Raw genomic sequence first — 19,626 nt, 5'->3', positions numbered from 1 at the left:
CTGCAGTGTCGAAGATCTATAGGGACTAATTACTGTCCACCTTTTTAACCTTGATGAAGTACCTGAAATTTGCCTTGATAAAGTACTTTGGAACTGTGTCATCGATAACCTACAGCAATATATATGTGTGAGATTGATGTATTATATTTGTGAACGCTCTATTTATTTTCCAATTTTTATGGAACTTGGCCAGAACATTTGTCACAATTATATCTTGTGGGAAACATGTGTAGTAAAAAGGTCACTAGGGTGTATCAAAGAAAAAGCTTATGAACATTATCTAAAGTATATAATTTTTTATGTATTTGTCCAATTCTCATGAAACTTTGTCAGAATATTTGTTATAATGATATTTTGGCAGCGTTTGGGAACTTGGCCATGTGGGATCACAAACTTGGTCACTTGGTCATATAAAAGAAGCTTCTTGTGAACACTGTAGAGACAATATTTACTGCTAAAGCTTCTTTCGATGATATCTCTGCAGATTTTTAAACTTGGTTAAAAAGTATATATTTAGTTTAAAGTAAATTAAAAGCTTGTGCTTCATCTAGAGTAGACATTTATAGACCAACCTTCATGAAAATTAATCAGAACATTTTTCCTAACAATATAATCTAGGCCATGTTTGAAACAGAGTGTTTTAAACTTGGACAAAGGAACTACTTAGCTGCAAGTCAGAGGGGGGGGGGGGGGGGGTTACATACATGTATTAATCAACCACAATTTCACCTTCAAATTGACCTCTTTTGTACTCACATAATTTAAGTGAGGTATTTCTTGATGTACTTATGTTAGCTGTTGTGTCTAGCAAGACTTCTGACACAGTTGATACTTAAAATTGACTATCCCCATTCAAGCTCCATCATCTAATATACCTCATTATGACCTTCACCTTGACTATCCTCATTCAAGTCCCATCAATTGATATACCTCACTTTGACCTTCACCTTGACTGTCCCCATTCAAGCCCCATCATCTAATAAACCTCACTTTGACTTTCACTTTGACTATCCCCATTCAAGCCCCATCATCTGATAAACCTCACTTTGACCTTCACCTTGACTATCCCCATTCAAGCCCCATCATCTTATATACCTCACTTTGACCTTCACCTTAACTGTCCGCATTCAAGCCCCATCATCTTGATATGCCTTACTTTGACCTTCACCTTGACTATCCCCATTCAAGCCCCATCATCTGATATACCTTACTTTGACCTTCACCTTAACTATTCCCATCATCTGATATGCCTTACGTTGACCTTCACCTTGACTATCCCCACTCAAGCCCCATCATCTGTTATAACTTACTTTGACCTTCACCTTAACTATCCCCATCTTCTGATACACCTTACTTTGACCTTCACCTTGACTATCTCCATTCAAGCACCATCATCAGATATACCTTACTTTGACCTTCACATTGACTTTCCCCATTCAAGCCCCATCATCAGATATACCTTACTTTAACCTTTACCTTGACTATCCACATTCAAGCCCCATCATCTGATATACCTTACTTTGACCTTCACCTTAACTATCCCCATCATCTGATATACCTTACTTTGACCTTCACCTTGGCTATCCCCATTCAAGCCTCATCATCTGATATACCTTACTTTGACCTTCACCTTAACTATCCCCATAATCTGATATACCTTACTTTGACCTTCACATTGACTTTCCCCATTCAAGCCCCATCATCTGATAAACCTTACTTTGACCTTCACCTTGACTATCCCCATTCAAGCCCCATCATCTGATATACCTTACTTTGACCTTCACCTTGACTATCCCCATTCAAGCCCCATCATCTGATATACCTTACTTTGACATTGACTGTTCACTGAGGTATTAACATGCCTCTTGACATAGCTCAATTAAAGATGCAAATGCAAAGTCAAAAACATTTGAAACTAAAATGTTTTCTTTTATGACCTAAAATAAAGATCCGAATTACCGTAAAAACACGAATATAATATGCTTTTGTGTAAAATAAGCACCCCCAAGTTTGGTACAAATTTATCGGAAAAATCTAAAAGTCCAAGTAAGTTACGCACTAAAACATTCAGTGTCCGAAACAAGCCATGACACTGTCATTTCTGAAATTTTTGTCAATATATTTTTGGTGTTGTGACAATAACAAATCAATTTGGCGTTATAAACCATCTGTTTTACAGTAATACCACGGTATATTTATCGCGATGTGTTATTGGGCCGTTATTATGACAGTTGCATAATAAATATCTATGTCTATTGTTTGTATTATCGTTAATTGTTTTACGATGGCCCTTCTCAACACCTTTACGGATACCACACGGGCCACCTGCTGACACCCGGATCAAGCAGTCATAATTGCAAAAGAAAGAAACAGAGACGCTGTTTTTTATAACATTTAATTCCATTTGACAATATTCAAAACGATAATAATTATAATAATAAAATAATAAGTATTATTATTATATATCTATAATACCGATGGTTGGTTTATTTACCATGTATGTAGCCATTACACTTATCGTAAGCACAATTGCCACCCTTTGATGTAATGGTGTAATTCAAAATAGCTGACACGCAGCGGATAACAATGATTAAGTTTTGTTCTGCTCTACATTCCTATATAATACGCACCCCCTACTTGAAGAAAAATTCGGCAGGTAAAAAAGTGCATATTATATTCATGTATTTACGATAAATGAATCTTTATATGCAGTATGCTTACAGAGTGAAAATGGGCATATTGCCATGTTGTTCTGCTCTGGTGATTATTTAGGGAGTTATTGCCCCTTAAACGATAATTAGTTTCCACACAATTATTGGTCAACTAAGCATGTTAATGGTGATGCTCCATAAGTTTCACCATATTCTAGTTTAAGCCCTAATCTTATCAATGTGACTGTTTCGGAAGTAATTTTGTTTGCAGAACATTGTGGCAGATTCTTAATGGTCCTTTGTCATAAAAAAGCACTCCATGGAATCCAGATGAAAAACATTTGTAAAAGATGAGTATGTTGGTGACAACTTCTTTGTCTGTGAACAGCCATGTTTTGGAGGCATATTGGACATACAAATTCTTGTTAAGTTCACCTTAATGTTCTTTATATTCTGGAGATTTGGACATTAATCTGGCCATGTGCAATCAACTCAAACCATAATAGGACACATTGCACTTCAGTGAAAATAATGTGCCTTGTAGGGCTACTGTGATTGCAGAGAAGTAAAAACAGGAACATAAAACTCAGACAGCTGCAGTGTCGAAGATCTGTAGGGACTAATTACTGTCCACCTTTATAACCTTGATGAAGTACCTGAAATTTGCCTTGAGTACTTTGGAACTGTTTCATCGATAACCTACAGCAATATATATGTGTGAGATTGGTGTATTATATTTGTGAATGCTCTATTTAATTTCCAATTTTATGGGATGGCATGGTGTCCGTCTGTCTGTCTGTTTGTGTGTGTGTGTTAGACTTTCTCTTGTTTATCCGATAAAGTCCACATTTTTCATCCGATTCTTTTCAAACTTGTTCAGTGTGTTGATATTAATGAGGACTCGAACCCTATTGAAAATGGGTTACATCAGAGTAAAAAGTCCAGAATTATCTCCCCTTGAATTTGAGAAAATTGTGAAATAAGGCTTGTTTACGCAATAAAGTCCACAGTTTTCATCCAATCATTTCTCAACTTTCACAGTGTCTTTATCTGAATGATGAGTCAAACCCTATTGAAAATGAGCAATATCGGAGTTATAAGTCCAGAATTATCTCCCCTTGAATTTGAGAAAAAATGAAAATCTTTAACATTTTGCCATTACTTTTGCAATATTGAAGATAGCAACATCATATTTGGCATGCATGTGCATCTCATGGAGCTGCACATTTTGAGTGGTGAAAGGTCAAGATCAAGGTCATCCTTCAAGGTCAAAGGTAAAAAAAATGAAAATCTTTAACATTTTGCCATAACTTTTGCAATATTGAAGATAGCAACTTCATATTTGGCATGCATGTGTATCTCATGGAGCTGCACATTTTGAGTGGTGAAAGGTCAAGGTCAAGGTCATCCTTTAAGGTCAAAGGTAAAAAAAAAATCAAAGCGGCGCAGAAGGGGACATAGTGTTTCCGACAAACACATTTCACTATCCACATTCAAGCCCCATCTTCTGATAAACCTTACTTTGACCTTCACCTTGACTATCCCCATTCAAGCCCCATCATCTGATATACCTTACTTTGACCTTCACCTTGACTATCCCCATTCAAGCCCCATCATCTGATATACCTTACTTTGACCTACACCTTGACTATCCCCATTCAAGCCCCATCATCTGATATACCTTACATTGACCTTCACCTTGACTATCTCCATTCAAGCTGTTTAATTGATTTAGCTGGCCTGTCAAACTTTGAAACTTTCTTATATTAGTATTTAGACCATTCACATTTTGACAAAGCTTAATAGGAAATCTATCACTGTGTGACTTGATACCCCCCCCCCCTCTAAATTTTTTTTAATTAATTACATTTTTTTTTATTTTTTTTTAATGTGAAAGGTCATAAATAAGGCGCATGTTTTTTGTTCTTCATGGATGGATTTGCGAACATGCAGAAGGAATGCTATCATACAGAGTTACACAGACACATGCTTTAGCTATATGGTGGAAGCTCAAGGTACAATAAAGGTATTAAATGCCAATGCTATGTCAGTTTGGGACTTAAATGCTTACCACATGATAGGCTTTATTTGATGTGTCTTCATGATAATTGCTCTTTGAGCCATTAAGTTTAAACCTATTTATTTTAGCCTGAAACTGTCATTAAATGTTAAGCCATTAAAAAACTGTAAATATTACATTTATGGTATTACTTTACCTTCAATAAGAAAGCAATATCCCTTACATTATTGTCATCTCTTAAATAAAAATACAACTTGCCTATAGTTGTAGATGTCATAACATGAAGGCACTAAACACATGACATGTTCATATTTGATAATTTGAAATGCTACCTTTTTTTCCCACTGAAATTCATCTATAGATGAAAACTATTTTGTGCATTATATTATTTTTTAAACTGGGTGAAACTGAGACTTTATTGTCCCACAAATGTCACTTATGATGATGAATGATTTTGTGCCAAGTGCTCTGTCTTCCTTTGTAATGTTAGCCTTGAATGACACAAGCAATAAACAACACACTGGAACCATTGGCAGGTGGTTGGCTGTTAGTAGTTATGGTGTAAGATTTACAAACCAGGGTTGGTCAGTCTTGACATTTATTGGATTGTTGACTGCTCAGGAAGGTACAGTTCAGCGTAGAACAATGCCAACGTGGGAGCCGTTTCATAAATGATCGTAGGACAATTTTAACTTACGATGAGAATTTTGTAATCTAAATAAGAAGACTAACTAGCTCGCCATGCTTGTCAAATATATACGACGCTTGAGATGCCAATGTAATTTATTAAGAACTGAAAATTTGTAATCATTTGATATGGACTTGAGCGGTTGTGTATCTTCGAAAAATGTATTGTATCGTAAATGTGTACTATGATGTTTATTGAAACGGTCCCATGGTCGTTTAGCATGAAAATAATGCAACTTTTCTGGATGGCTAGTGGCAAAAACTTTCTTGCATGGTTGCTCTGAATCAGCCGGTTACACATTTTATGACCCCGGTAGGGTGGCATATAGCAGTTGAATTGTCCGTCAGTCAGTATGTGTGTATGTCAGTCCGTCCAAAAAAAAAACTTTAACGTTGGCCATAACTTTTGCATTATTGAAGATAGAAACTTGATATTTGGCATGCATGTGTATCTCATGAAGCTGCACTTTTCGAGTGGTGGCAGTTCAAGGTCAAGGTCCTCATTCAAGGTCAAAGGTCGAAAAAATATATATATTTCAAAGCGGCGCAATAGGGGGGTATTGTGTTTCTGATGAACACATCTCTTGTTCAGATTTATTACCCTCAGCAGCTACTGTATATGACATAGAAATTATATCTACATGGTTTCAATGTGTGAATATTGTCTTTGAATTTGTTATATAGTGCAAAAAAACATGTTGGGCACAAATAACAAAGTAAAAATATGAGTTATCATAAGAAACTACTGTTATTTCATTAAATGAACTGAGGAATTTGGCCTTCAGTTATAAAAGCTGACATAAATTGAATGTCAAAACTGGATCAAAAACTCACTCTTGGGTAGATTTTAACAATCATTAACGAAATTTAAGGACAATCACTTTATCAGATGATTGCATTAAGAGGACAGTATTTCCAGTATATAAAGATCTTTTCATAGAATTATCATTCATGCCTCTAGGGTAACAGATATAACTGATTAAGTTACCGTCCCTGAAAGGTCAGGTATCTGTTCAGGGGAACATAAAAGAACCTTTACAGTGCTGAATGGACTTAAACAAAGAGATTTACGATGGATGAGTGTTCTTAACAGGTCTTATGATAGGAATTAAATGTTATCCTCGCTACTTTTTTGGAATGTCAACCTAACTAAATTGATATGGTGGCCTGTAAGCCTAATGACACACTCTTAGATGCACAAATAAGAATTGAATTCTGCATGAGCCATGCTTTGTGAAAAGGGGGTTTAATGAATTTGCGTAAAGTGTTGTCCCAGATTAGCCTGTGCAGTCCACACATGCTAATCAGGGACGACACTTTACGCTTTTATGGTATTTTACCTTTACAGAAAGTCTCTTCTTTGCAAAAATCCAGTTTAGGCGGAAAGCGTTGTCCCTGATTAGCTTGTGCAGACAACACTACATTCATGCATTAAACCCCCTTTTCACAGAGCACACCCATATACAATTTATTCAAAAGGCTTTGTATGTTTGAGTTAGAAATTTGAACTTATTTCATAAATGCACTGGTAACCAATATTATAATAGCAACATGATTGTATCAAAGGGATTGGTACTGAGTGGGATTGTTGTATTTTGAAATGATGAGGTGGTTTGGTAAACCATAGGATAGGGCATTATAATAATCCAGCATCAATATGCCCTGACAAGTCACATAACATGTGATTATGCAGCAATGCTATCATCAAATACAGTATCGGTCTGATGCAACAGTGCATTGCACAATCTTTACTGAGTTTGTATTGCTGTTCCATGTCCATTCTTGCAATGAGGAAAACACCTTAATACCTTATAGGTTGATTCTGATTTAAACCTGCACGATCGTTAACAAACAACTACGTTGGAAACTTACTTATGATTCCTATCCAACTTATGAGACACGAAGGCTTTTTCATCCCTAACACCACTTGAATTACATTGATGAATGGAAACTTTTACTTAAGTCCCTAACACCACTTGAATTACATTGATGAATGGAAACTTTTACTTAAGTCCCTAACACCACTTGAATTACATTGATGAATGGAAACTTTTACTTAAGTCCCTAACACCACTTGAATTACATTGATGAATGGAAACTTTTACTTAAGTCCCTAACACCACTTGAATTACATTGATGAATGGAAACTTTTACTTAAGTCCCTAACACCACTTGAATTACATTGATGAATGGAAACTTTTACTTAAGTCCCTAACACCACTTGAATTACATTGATGAATGGAAACTTTTACTTAAGTCCCTAACACCACTTGAATTACATTGATGAATGGAAACTTTTACTTAAGTCCCTAACACCACTTGAATTACATTGATGAATGGAAACTTTTACTTAAGTCCCTAACACCACTTGAATTACATTGATGAATGGAAACTTTTACTTAAGTCCCTAACACCACTTGAATTACATTGATGAATGGAAACTTTTACTTAAGTCCCTAACACCACTTGAATTACATTGATGAATGGAAACTTTTACTTAAGTCCCTAACACCACTTGAATTACATTGATGAATGGAAACTTTTACTTAAGTCCCTAACACCACTTGAATTACATTGATGAATGGAAACTTTTACTTAAGTCATGTCTGAGTATTTTTGCCTCTTTTTTACACCTCTTTTTTTTGTAGGATGGCATACAGCAATTGCACTGTCGGTCCAGCCATCTGTCTCTCCATCCGGCATTCCGTTTTGCAGGTTGTTTTTTTACGCAGCGCTTTCAGATATAGAGCTGGTGATGGTATGAGAGTTTACCTACTTGACCTACAGATGAAGTGTGAAATTCGTTCCAGTCCACTGATTTTTGGCAAAGTTATGGGCTTACAAACGTTCTCTTTAATAACTATTTTCCAGATATTTTTTGCGCAACACTTTCAGATATTGAGCTGATTTTTGGTATGTGATTTTACCTATAAAACATACATATGCAATGTGAAGTTTGTACCGGTCCATTGATTTTGACTAAGTGGGCCTTGGACATTTTCTTTTTAGTAAGCGTTTTCCGAAGATTTTGTACGTAACGCTTCAAGAAATTAAGCTGATATTTGGTATGTGAGTCTACCTTCATGACCTACAGATGATGTGTGATATTTGTTCCAGTCTATTGCACTTTGGCGAAGTTATGGGCCTTGGACTCTATAATACCTGTTTTCCGATGATTTTTCGCAAGGCTTTCAGATGTTGAGCAGATTTTTGCTAACAAGTTTACCTACATGACTTACTGAGGAAGTGTGAGTTTTGTTCCAGTCAGTTGATTTTTGGCTAATTTATTGGCCTTCTTTTCTCTACAATAGCTGCTGTGAGACTTAATCACAGTAGGGGGCATTGTGTTTTCAAATGCAAGTTACATTTTTATGTAGATGTTGAATATACCAACAGGTGCAGACAGCTATCATGTTAATAGAATCTTGGCACCTCACAAGTCCTGTGCACACCAACAGTCAGGTTGTGAACAGGGTGAGCTGTTGTGATTGTCTTTTTTATGTCCCCCACCACTATAGTGGGGGACATATTGTTTTTACCCTGTCTGTTGGTTTGTTTGTGTGGTTGTTTGTTTGCGCCAACTTGAACATTTGCAATAACTTTTGCAATATTGAAGATAGCAACTTGATATTTGGCATGCATGTGTATCTCATGGAGCTGCACATTTTGAGTTGTGAAAGGTCAAGATCAAGGTCATCCTTCAAGGTCAAAGGTCAAATATATAGCTTCAAAGCGGCGCAAAAGGGGACATAGTGTTCTGACAAACACATATCTTGTTCTGTATTGCTTTATCCATGATCAGTTAACTTTAAATTCAAACAAAAGCTACTCCTTAACCATTGGGCAGATTCTCACAACATCACAGGAATAATCCTTGGGTAACAGGTGTTCACAATTTTTCAAATAGTTCATGCTTGATGCTTGATATATGATTCTTATGGCTCTGAGTCAAGTTATTTAAGTATACCTTTTCGACAAGCCAGTATTTGCTTTTAAAAGGTAAGTGGTCCAAGAGGGGGCTGGGCAGTTTTCCTTTTATGGCTGCAAAACGGGCTTTTGATGTTGGCAATTTAGCAAAGTGGCTCTGTTGATGTGCCCGAATTTACTTATCAGGGATACGTCTATGCCTGATTTTGCAAAATAGGGTACCTCTGTGCCTGAATTTGCAATTTTAAAATGTTTTTGCTTGTTTTGCATAATTTTATAGCTTTAGAGCAATCTAGAAATTAAATTAAGGGAAACATCAAATTAAGGAAAAAAGGAAAATATTGCCTGTGGGTTTATGCCCATGTGCCTTAAGAAAATCCTAAGGAAGGCTTGCAAAACCTTTAAAATAATATCTAATACTTATTTTGTCCAATGAAATTGAAACTTGCTTATTTGTTCCAATGATATCTTGGCCTATTTTGAAAATGTTTTTGGTCCAATGAAACACATTTCCACTAGCCGGTGATGATGTTTCCCAAAATTTCTTTAGTTAAGTCTTGCTAAAAATTAATTAGTCACAGATTTTGTCCAATCAGTATGAAATTTGATCAGAAAATTGAAATTTGTTCTATTGACATCTCTGAGCTGGGTTCAAACCTGCTTACAACAAAAAAGCAAGGTCAGAAGCCAAATTTATAACAGGGATATCACAAAATAAGCTAAAAACTCTTCGTTGGGTTTCAGTGTAACAAGTAGACCATCTAAAGCTGTTATTAGCGCAAACTCTACTGTAAATGTTAATCCAATTATCCACTAATATTCTTATCTTAATGTGGTTAGAGCATTACCGGGTATTTATTTGATGCTTTCCGGTGGTTTATAGAGAAATTACAGTGAATTAAAACTGATAATTTCACTGTTTGAAACAGTGAAAATTATCAGTGAAAATTATCGATAATTTTCACTGATAATTTTCACTGTTTCAAACTGTGAAATGACGTATTTTTTTTGACGAAATGACGTCATTATTCCAGCGAAATTCTTTAGTTTAACTCTTAAACAATGTATATATACTGTGAAAAAAAAGCATAAAATAAAAAGAAAATGTGTTGGATTCGGTGGAATATCGATTTTAATTCACTCGTGATCATGCGCCACTCGTGAAAATATCATTTTCTATGATCACTTGGAATTAAAATAGATAATCCACCGAATCCAACAATTATCCTCTATTTAGTTCACCTGGGTTAAGTATTGCACTCTCTTTGTGAAGAAAATCCAGTATCCCTTATATGTCAATAATTTTTAGTGCTAGGAGGGATACAAACTACACTTTGTAATCAAAGTTGTGCTCAGAATTTATTAAACACTCTCAGTCTTAAAATGTGGAAGGCACTTAGAATTGATATGACTTGCACAGTTTGCAAATACAATCAGCACACAGTACAGGTTGCAAATTCTAAAAAAGCTGTCAATTAATGATACAATATTATGTACATATACTATATTCCAGGAATCCACCGCACCCGTTCATCACCATGGTAACCAATCGGCCCTCAGAATCCTGGATGCTCATTGTGGAGTTTGTAGGACGACTTTTTTCCTACAACAATGGCCGGTTAGTGTCTTATTAGTTTGCTTAGTGATCAAATTGGATTGTAAAGAGGCTTCCTTTGTCAGTAGCCTCCTTATTTAGCTTTAAGATAATGATTATCCTATTGGCATTCTATATGGTCAGATTGTCGTGAGATTGAATTGTTATCCGATCTGCCCAATTCACAGACCATTCATGGCCTTGAGAATAAACAATCAACCTTGAATCAAGAAAAAATACTCCAGCTATGGATTATATAACCAGGCTACCACAATTGCTTGTCTCACTCAAAATTATTGAGGATGAGGTAAGGAGACATGGTAATAGCAAGTTAGGTTCTACAGTAAAGTATATTTATAAAATATTCCAGTTTCAATATTGTTATTTATAAGAAGTTTTCAATCTAAGGATATTTTGGAGAATATGACATTTAAACCTTTTGTTTTTATTTATTATGCCCCCCTTTGAAGAATAGGGGGTATATTGCTTTGCACATGTCGGTCGGTCTGTCTGTTGGTCCGTCCACCAGGTGTTTCTGGATGATAACTCAAGAACACTTGGGCCTTAGGGACCATGAAACTTCATAGGTACATTGATCATGACTCGCAGATGTCCCCTATTGATTTTGAGTTCACTAGGTCAAAGGTCAAGGTCACGGTGACCCGAAATAGTAAAATGGTTTCTGGATGATAACTCAAAAACGCATATGCCTAGGATCATGAAACTTCATAGGTAGATTGATCATGACGCGCAGATGACCCCTATTGATTTTGAGGTCAAAGGTCAAGGTCACGGTGACCCGAAATAGTAAAATGGTTTCCGGATGATAACTCAAGAACGCATACGCCTAGGATCATGAAATTTCATTGTTAGATAGATCATGACTTGCAGTCATGACCTCCCTTCTCAAAATAAAATACACTTTTTAACAAAATACGCTTTAAAAGGTGTATTTTTTCTGCATTTTTACCGAAAAGTGTATTTTTTCTGCATTTTTTTCATAATTAAGTGCACTAAAGTGCATTTTTTCTGTATTTTCATTATCTTTAAGTGTATTTTACTGTACTTTAAGTGTATCTTCTGTAGACAAAGTGCATCTTTTGATGCAATATGTGCATTTTTTTAATGAAGTGCATTTTTTGTGCATATTAGTGTATCTTCTGATTTGCAAAAAAAATATTCTTTCTTTACAAGTGTAGTTTTAGTGCATCTTCATAAAAAAGAGCAACACTAGCAAATAACTGAAGTTAAAGGACAGAGATATAGTGTTTAATAGGAGGATTGTACTGAATTCTTTTTTATCTTCACATAATGTTTATGGTCTTATTATTGCAATTTATCTGCTCATAAAATATGTGAATCAGTAGAGCCAGGGCCGTACCCAGGATTTTTTTACTGGGGGGGCCCAACCGGGGAGGGTTTGGGAGGGGTCCCCCCTCCCTATATATGTACTTTTTTTAATTTGGCACTTTGCAAGGTAAATTTTAATGCTTATAAAAAACGTATTTTGTGATATGAATTAATGGAATATAACAAGTAAATCAGCACATTTCGGAAGTCTTAAGCTTTAAACATTGGTGTGAATTCACAACAATATTAAAAGCTTTAGATTTCCGAAACTTACAGGTTTAAACTGACGATTATCCACATAGACTCTCGTATTGCTTCCACCATTTTTTCATAAATCAATAATGTCACAGGGTTTTTTAAATCTGATTTTTGGGGAAAGACCTTGCCATTTTTTAGGAAAAAAAATTCGCGAAAGAGATAATTTAATTATACAATATTTTTCTACACTGGATCAGGTTAACTTATATAATGAGATCGATTTGTTGTTTCAATTTTCATTTTTTTACCAATGAGCCATTGATAGGTTGATATTACTCAATTCTCGGTACTCAATTATTTTAAATCATACATGCCATACGTCCCGGATTGTCCGGGACAGTCCCGGAAATAAAGAACTTGTCCCGCTGTCCCGGAAATCTGTCAAATGTCCCGGAATTTACAAAATCCATATATACATGTACCTAATCTTGGGCTTAACTTCCTCGAATCTGTGTATATCTGCAGCGTCTCCATAACAATGCCTACCCGAATAGGCAGACTACGCTACGTGTCAAAATCCATCAATTAACAGGGGTCCTGTTATCATATCGATTGTCTCACGTTCGCGGTCAAACCGAAAAGGCGGCATTGTTTAATGTGGTTGTTAATTGACTTTAATCTACTTCGTCATTATTTCCCGCTGCCTAAGCGTGTGTAGCAGCGAAACAAGTGTGTAACTAATGTGTGACTGTCCGGATTTTAAGTTGACGATCTACCGGTACTGTTTTGTTGTATTTGTTTTATTGTGATTGGTTGTATGCATTGTGAATTGATTTGAGTTGACGATCTAACGGTACTGTATTGTTGTATTTTTTATTATATAAATGTTATAAATGAATAAAGGCGTATCAACAACTACGCGTTACACACCGGTCTTAATAACAATAACGCAGTGACGTCACCATCTATGTTTAGAACACTTACACTGAAAACACGTGGCTTGTATCTAGTAACGGAAGTAGTAATGTTTAATTTGACGGGGGCCTAATTTGACGTTTATAGATCAAGTGTATTTCGGATTGGCTTTCGAACTTTTGCAATTAACGATGCGAAACAAAAAAAACGTACCAAAAATGCATATGTCTATAAATATCGCTATATTTTATACATGTCTCGGAAAATCGGCAAAAGTCCCGGACAATTTAACTTAATGTCCCGGAATTGGTTTGAAAAATTATGGCATGTATGTTTAAATACTGAATTCTGCCAAATTCTTATCTGTTGCTCGGCAAATTTATGAATCTGTTTTTCTTTTAAACAAACATATTAACTATCTCATCGTAGTCTTTTTCAGTGATTTCCTTTCAAAAATTATAAATACTCAGTTTTAATACCTTTGTCAGTGTTTTTGTTCCGGTTCAAATTCAGGGCCCTATTCTCAAGGCAAAAAGTATATATTGGGACCTAAAAATTCCCAATAAAAGGTTTCAAAAAAAACAATTAAACTTTTAGAAGGGAAAAATACGTCGAGGGCCTTCTCAAAGAAGGAAAAAAAAACTTGCGTCGGCAATTATCAGACCATAGTCTACGAACTCCTGTAGCAGTTGCTTCCATTCGCTGCACGTATCAAAATACATGACATCAACCATCGATAGATGAAGCATTCATGATAACAATGGGGGACTGATCGGGGATGTGTGTACAAGGCGATTAAAAAACATTGCCTAGAGGCTTATCTCGATTGGCGAACGTTAATCCCCTTATTAATCAGGGACAATAAAACATAGCTGCTCTTTTGTTTTGAGGGAAAGTGTACTGTGGGCCCTTGCACGAGAGAACAAATTGCAGTGTGCCGATTATTAAAAAAAAATTATAGTTCGACAGCCAGCTGGGGGGGGCCCGGGCCCCTGGGCCCATGGCCTGGGTACGGGCCTGAGAGCAGCTTTTAAAGGGAAAAGTACAACTAAATCAGGCTGTGGGTAAATAATTAAAAATATTGAAAGTGTTAAAAAAATTATGTGGGCTTGCCAGAATCAATTATATCTCCACAACATAAAAAACAAGTATTTGAACTTTCTTACACTGATATTTAACCTCAATTCAATTAATGTCTACCACATTGACTAATAACATACATTTTAAAAGACAATTTAAATAATATTTATAATATTATATTTATTTCCTAACACCATTCAGTATGTTATATTGAAATACTCACAATTAAATATAATATGCTAAGTGTGCTGTGTATTATTCAATAAATATCAGATAAGATCAGGATCAGATAAGAGATCAATTAGCATCATAAACACTAATCCCTATCAGTGCTCCATCTAGCCAAAACAAAGGGGTATTTATAGAATTTTGATTGGTTCTGGCACAATCTATTTGAAAACAAACCACTTTTGATTGGTTGGAGCACAGCAAGTTATTTGGAGCACTGGAAGTTATTTTTTGTAAACAATTTGGTTTCAGCAACTTAAATTGAGCTAAATTTTTAGGTATAATTCAGCAACATTAATTCTAGTGTCAAATGTCTTGAATTCTTTCAGCACATGAACTATTGTGTGATGAAAACAATGTGTATTTACTACAATGTGTAAATCAACAATAAGTTTGTTGCAAAAAAGATTCAAAGTGGGTGGTTAAAGTGATCAACAACTGCCGTTTTTTTTTTGGAATACTGAAGAACAGCTGTAACAGGTTTGTATTTTCATTTCTGCATCTCTTTTTAATTAAATTAATTATGATCATTATCATATTTATGTATTGTCACTGGGAAATGTAACTGGATGAGTAAATGTAATGCAATTTTAAGGAAAAAAACACCATTTTAATTATTATGGCTGTATTTTATGGTTATTGTCAAATTAAAATTTATTTATACCTATTTCTTGTCATTAATGAACAGATTTCTTTCCCCCATATTTAATAAGAACTTTTATATTTTATATTTGAAGGTTAAACCCCAAGGTGAAATTTACATTGATCGGAAGATCCATTGGACAGAATGTGCATCATCGCCTGCCAAAAAAGGGAGCAAAAAGGGGACTACCTGATGTATGGACATGTATACCAGGTTTTACCCTGCACAGGCCAACTTGAGGGGAACAGGAGTGGGAAACCGTGCCCTGTAGCTTGTCCTTGACCAAGAAAAGATGGATTTGTTGAGAGGTAAAACTATATAATAAAGGTTATTGCAATTCAAAGACGTCACACTTCCGCCCAGTCCAGACAGCCAAAGGAGACCACATATATTAGTACATTTATTAACAGTATTTTCTATCAAACATAATTTCTTTAAATTATTTATGAAAAGCGTTAAGTCACATGTGATCACCAGATTAAAATTGCAAAAATAAACAAACAAAAACAACAAGCCAACAAACTTGTTTTTATTATGCCCCCCTTCGAAGAAGAGGGGGTATATTGCTTTGCTCATGTCGGTCGAACTGTTGGTCCGTCCACCAGGTGGTTGTCAGACGATAACTCAAGAACGCTTGGGCCTAGGATCATGAAACTTCATAGGTACATTGATCATGACTCGCAGATGACCCCTATTGATTTTGAGGTCACTAGGTCAAAGGTCAAGGTCACGGTGACCTGAAATAGTAAAATAGTTTTTGAATGATTACTCAAGAAGGCATACGCCTAGGATCATGAAACTTCATGGGTAGATTGATCATGACTTGCAGATGACCCCTACTGATTTTGAGGTCACTGGGTCAAAGGTCAAGGTCACGGTGACCCGAAATAGTAAAATGGTTTCCGGATGATAACTCAAGAACGCATACGCCTAGGATCATGAAACTTCATGGGTAGATTGATCATGACTCGCAGATGACCTCTATTGATTTTAAAGTCACTAGGTCAAAGGTCAAGGTTACTGTGACCCGAAATAGTAAAATGGTTTTCGGATGATAACTCAAGAACGCATACGCCTAGGATCATGAAACTTCATAGGTAGATTGATCATGACTTGCAGATGACCCCTATTGATTTTGAGGTCACAAGGTTAAGGTCACGGTGACCCGAAATAGTAAAATGATTTTCGGATGATAACTCTAGAACGCTTTTGCCTAGGATCATGACACTTCATAGGTACATTGATCGTGACCCGCAGATGACCCCTATTGATTTTCAGGTCACTAGGTCAAAGGTCAAGGTCACAGTGAAAAAAATCGTATTCACACAATGGCTGCCACTACAACGGACAGCCCATATGGGGGGCATGCATGTTTTACAAACAGCCCTTGTTTAAATTTATGATATTTATAGCAACTGTTGAACAAGATTACCATAACAGCAATATTTAACACTTACGTTATAAAATATCTTTCAGGACCTGATCTCAATGAGATCATGCATGAGAAGTGCCTCGCAGACCATGACAGTAGTATTCAGACCTGATCAGCTGGTGAAGTGCTCTATAAAGGGCTGTTTATGAATGCATTCTTTGTAAGGAAGAGTGTATAACAACAAATATAGTGACAGGGTCTAAGCTGCTAAATATTGTCAGCATGTATGCAATGATTTTCTTTGGAAATTCAAAACAACCTGTACGTACTGGCTCTCAGAAGGGCATGTTTTAGCGCAATAATGAACAAAAAAAGGAAGATCTTAAAAATAAGGTATAGATTTATATAAATTTCATGAATACTGTTCATTTATCATATATTAGGATCCAGAATATGATTGAATTAAATGTGCTGCTTTTGTCCATATTAAAAAGGGATTTGGAATTAATGTAATATATAAAAATCTAGTAAATGATAGGGAAAACATTTCAGCCTAAGGAGGGGAAAACTTTAATATTGTTGAAGCGGAAACCACCTGTATTTGGCTGTTAATCAGTTACTGGTAATCAGAGGGGAGAAAAATCACTGATATGAGCTCGATATTTTCAATTGTTAATTCCAGATAGGCAATAGCTCGTTTGAATCCTCTCTGTTATGCAGATAAGTAACATTTGTTTTTGTTTTTTAAGGTTTAACATTCTAATAAAAGTGTGTATTTATCTATTGAATTGTACTTTTTGTTTTTTATGTATGTGTTTACACTAACCTTTCATTTAAAGAATGAATGCTGACTTCAAAATGCTGGGATTTTTTTTTTAATTTGGTTAATTTTTAAGCATATTAATTTGAAGTGATGAAAAGTACACTTGAGCGTATAATGCGCTTAAAAAATTCACTTCCAACACTTCAAAAAGTGTATCATTTGTATGACTGAAAATGCACTCAAGTGTGTTAATGCGCTTAAAAATTCACTTTTAATACTGTAAGGTGTATTATTTGTATGACCGGGAATGCACTCAAGTGTATTAATGCGCTTAAAAATATTCACTTTCAATTTTGTAAGGTGTATTATTTGTATCAATGGAAATGCACTCAAGTGTATTAATGCGCTTACAAAAATTCACTTTGAATACTCAATGAAGTGTTTTATTTGTAAGTCTGGAAATGCACTTAAGTGTATTAATGCGCTTAAAAAATTCACTTTGAATACTCCATGAAGTGTATTATTTGTATGAGTTAAAATACACTCAAGTGTATTGATGCACTTGAAAGATTACTTTAGTTACTGATAAGTTTATTATTTGTATGACTGGAAATGCACTCAAGTGTATAAATGCGCTTAAATAATTTGCTTTTAATTCTGTAATGTGTATTATTTGAATGACTGGAAATGCACTCAAGTGTATTAATGCGCTTTAAAAAATTTACTTTGACCATGAAGAGTATTATTTGTATGTCTTAAAATACACTCAAGTGTATAAATGCACTTAAAAATAAACTTAAGCGCACTTATTATCATAATAAACGCACTTAAGTGTATTATTTCGTGGAAAAAAAAATACACATAAATGTATAAACACACTAGTAAAAAGTGTTTTTTTAACAGAATAAAATGCACTTGTTAAGCAAAAAATATGGTGCCAATAACATGCGCATTAAATGCACTTTTTCGAGAAGGGCTCTATTGATTTTGAGGTCACTAGGTCAAAGGTCAAGGTCACGGTGACCCAAAATAGTAAAATGGTTTTTCGGATGATAACTCAAGAACCCATACACCTAGGATCATGAAACTTCATTGTTAGATAGATCATGATTCGCAGATGACCCCTATTGATTTTGAGGTCACTAGGTCAAAGGTCAAGGTCACGGTGACCCGAAATAGTATAATGATTTTCGGATGATAACTCAAGAACGCATACTCCTAGGATCATGAAACTTCATAGGTAGATTGATCATGACTCGCAGATGACCCCTATTGATTTTGAGGTCACTAGGTCAAAGGTCAAGGTCACGGTGACCCGAAATAGTAAAATGGTTTTCGGATGATAACTCAAGAACCTTTTGCCTAGGATCATGACACTTCATAGGTACATTGATCATGACTCGCAGATGACCCCTATTGATTTTCAGGTAACTAGGTCAAAGGTTTAGGTCACAGTGACAAAAAACATATTCACACAATGGCTGCCACTACAACGGACAGCCCATATGGGGGGCATGCATGTTTTACAAACAGCCCTTGTTCTGTTAGTCTTAGTGGATTTTGTAATGTTCTTTTAAAACAAGTTTAAAAGCCTGGTTATCAGATTTGCATACACCAGGCAGGCAGGCTGGAGGCAGTGTTCTAGGTGATTTCCAGTCAATAACTGAACTTTTATTTTGCCAATCTTGATTAAAATTTGAATAGCAAGCATTAGTGGAGAGGAGCTTGCGATTGCATTTAGAACATGGATGTTCAGTCAATGTCACTGTTACTAAAACTAAACTTTTTTTTCTGAATAACTTAAGAATAAGTGGAGGCATGGCACTGACGCATTTTGTGTATTGGTAGCTTACTAAGAATAACCTTTGGGGCCGAATAACCTTTGAGGCCGATAGATGAAGTTCAAGTAGATTGTTGTTAATATTAGTCAAAATTATGTCACAATGTTTGCCATGTGTTATGAAATCTCTCAAAATTTGTTTTTTGATTTCTGGGACTATTCTTCTAACTGTGCAAGTTTGTCAAACCATCTGTCTGTTTGTCTGTATAAGTTTGTCAAACCATCTGTCTGTTTGTCTGTATACGTTTGTGGAGCCAACTACCTTCAATTTCACAACTCATTTAATTTAGACTTGAAATATGTCATCACCATTAAGTGTTTATGTGCACGACACTTGTCAAACCAAGTGATCAACACA

The 19,626-nt window shown here is 35.5% G+C and overlaps 1 protein-coding gene across 15 annotated transcripts in view; it reads left to right on the top strand.

Moving 5' to 3' along the window:
• The window catches only part of LOC127879225 (focadhesin-like), a 444,547-nt gene that overhangs the window by 221,922 nt on the left and 202,999 nt on the right, over positions 1 to 19,626 (top strand). For all 15 annotated transcript variants that reach the window (XM_052425945.1, XM_052425946.1, XM_052425939.1 and 12 more), the window contains one exon: positions 10,799 to 10,903. In XM_052425945.1, the coding sequence (XP_052281905.1) occupies positions 10,799 to 10,903 (105 nt within the window). The remainder of the gene's footprint in view (positions 1 to 10,798; positions 10,904 to 19,626) is intronic.

This window comes from Dreissena polymorpha, chromosome 4, assembly GCF_020536995.1.
Source record: "Dreissena polymorpha isolate Duluth1 chromosome 4, UMN_Dpol_1.0, whole genome shotgun sequence".
NCBI classification, from domain to species: Eukaryota; Metazoa; Mollusca; class Bivalvia; order Myida; family Dreissenidae; genus Dreissena; species Dreissena polymorpha.
This window is presented reverse-complemented; position numbering and strand designations above follow the sequence as displayed.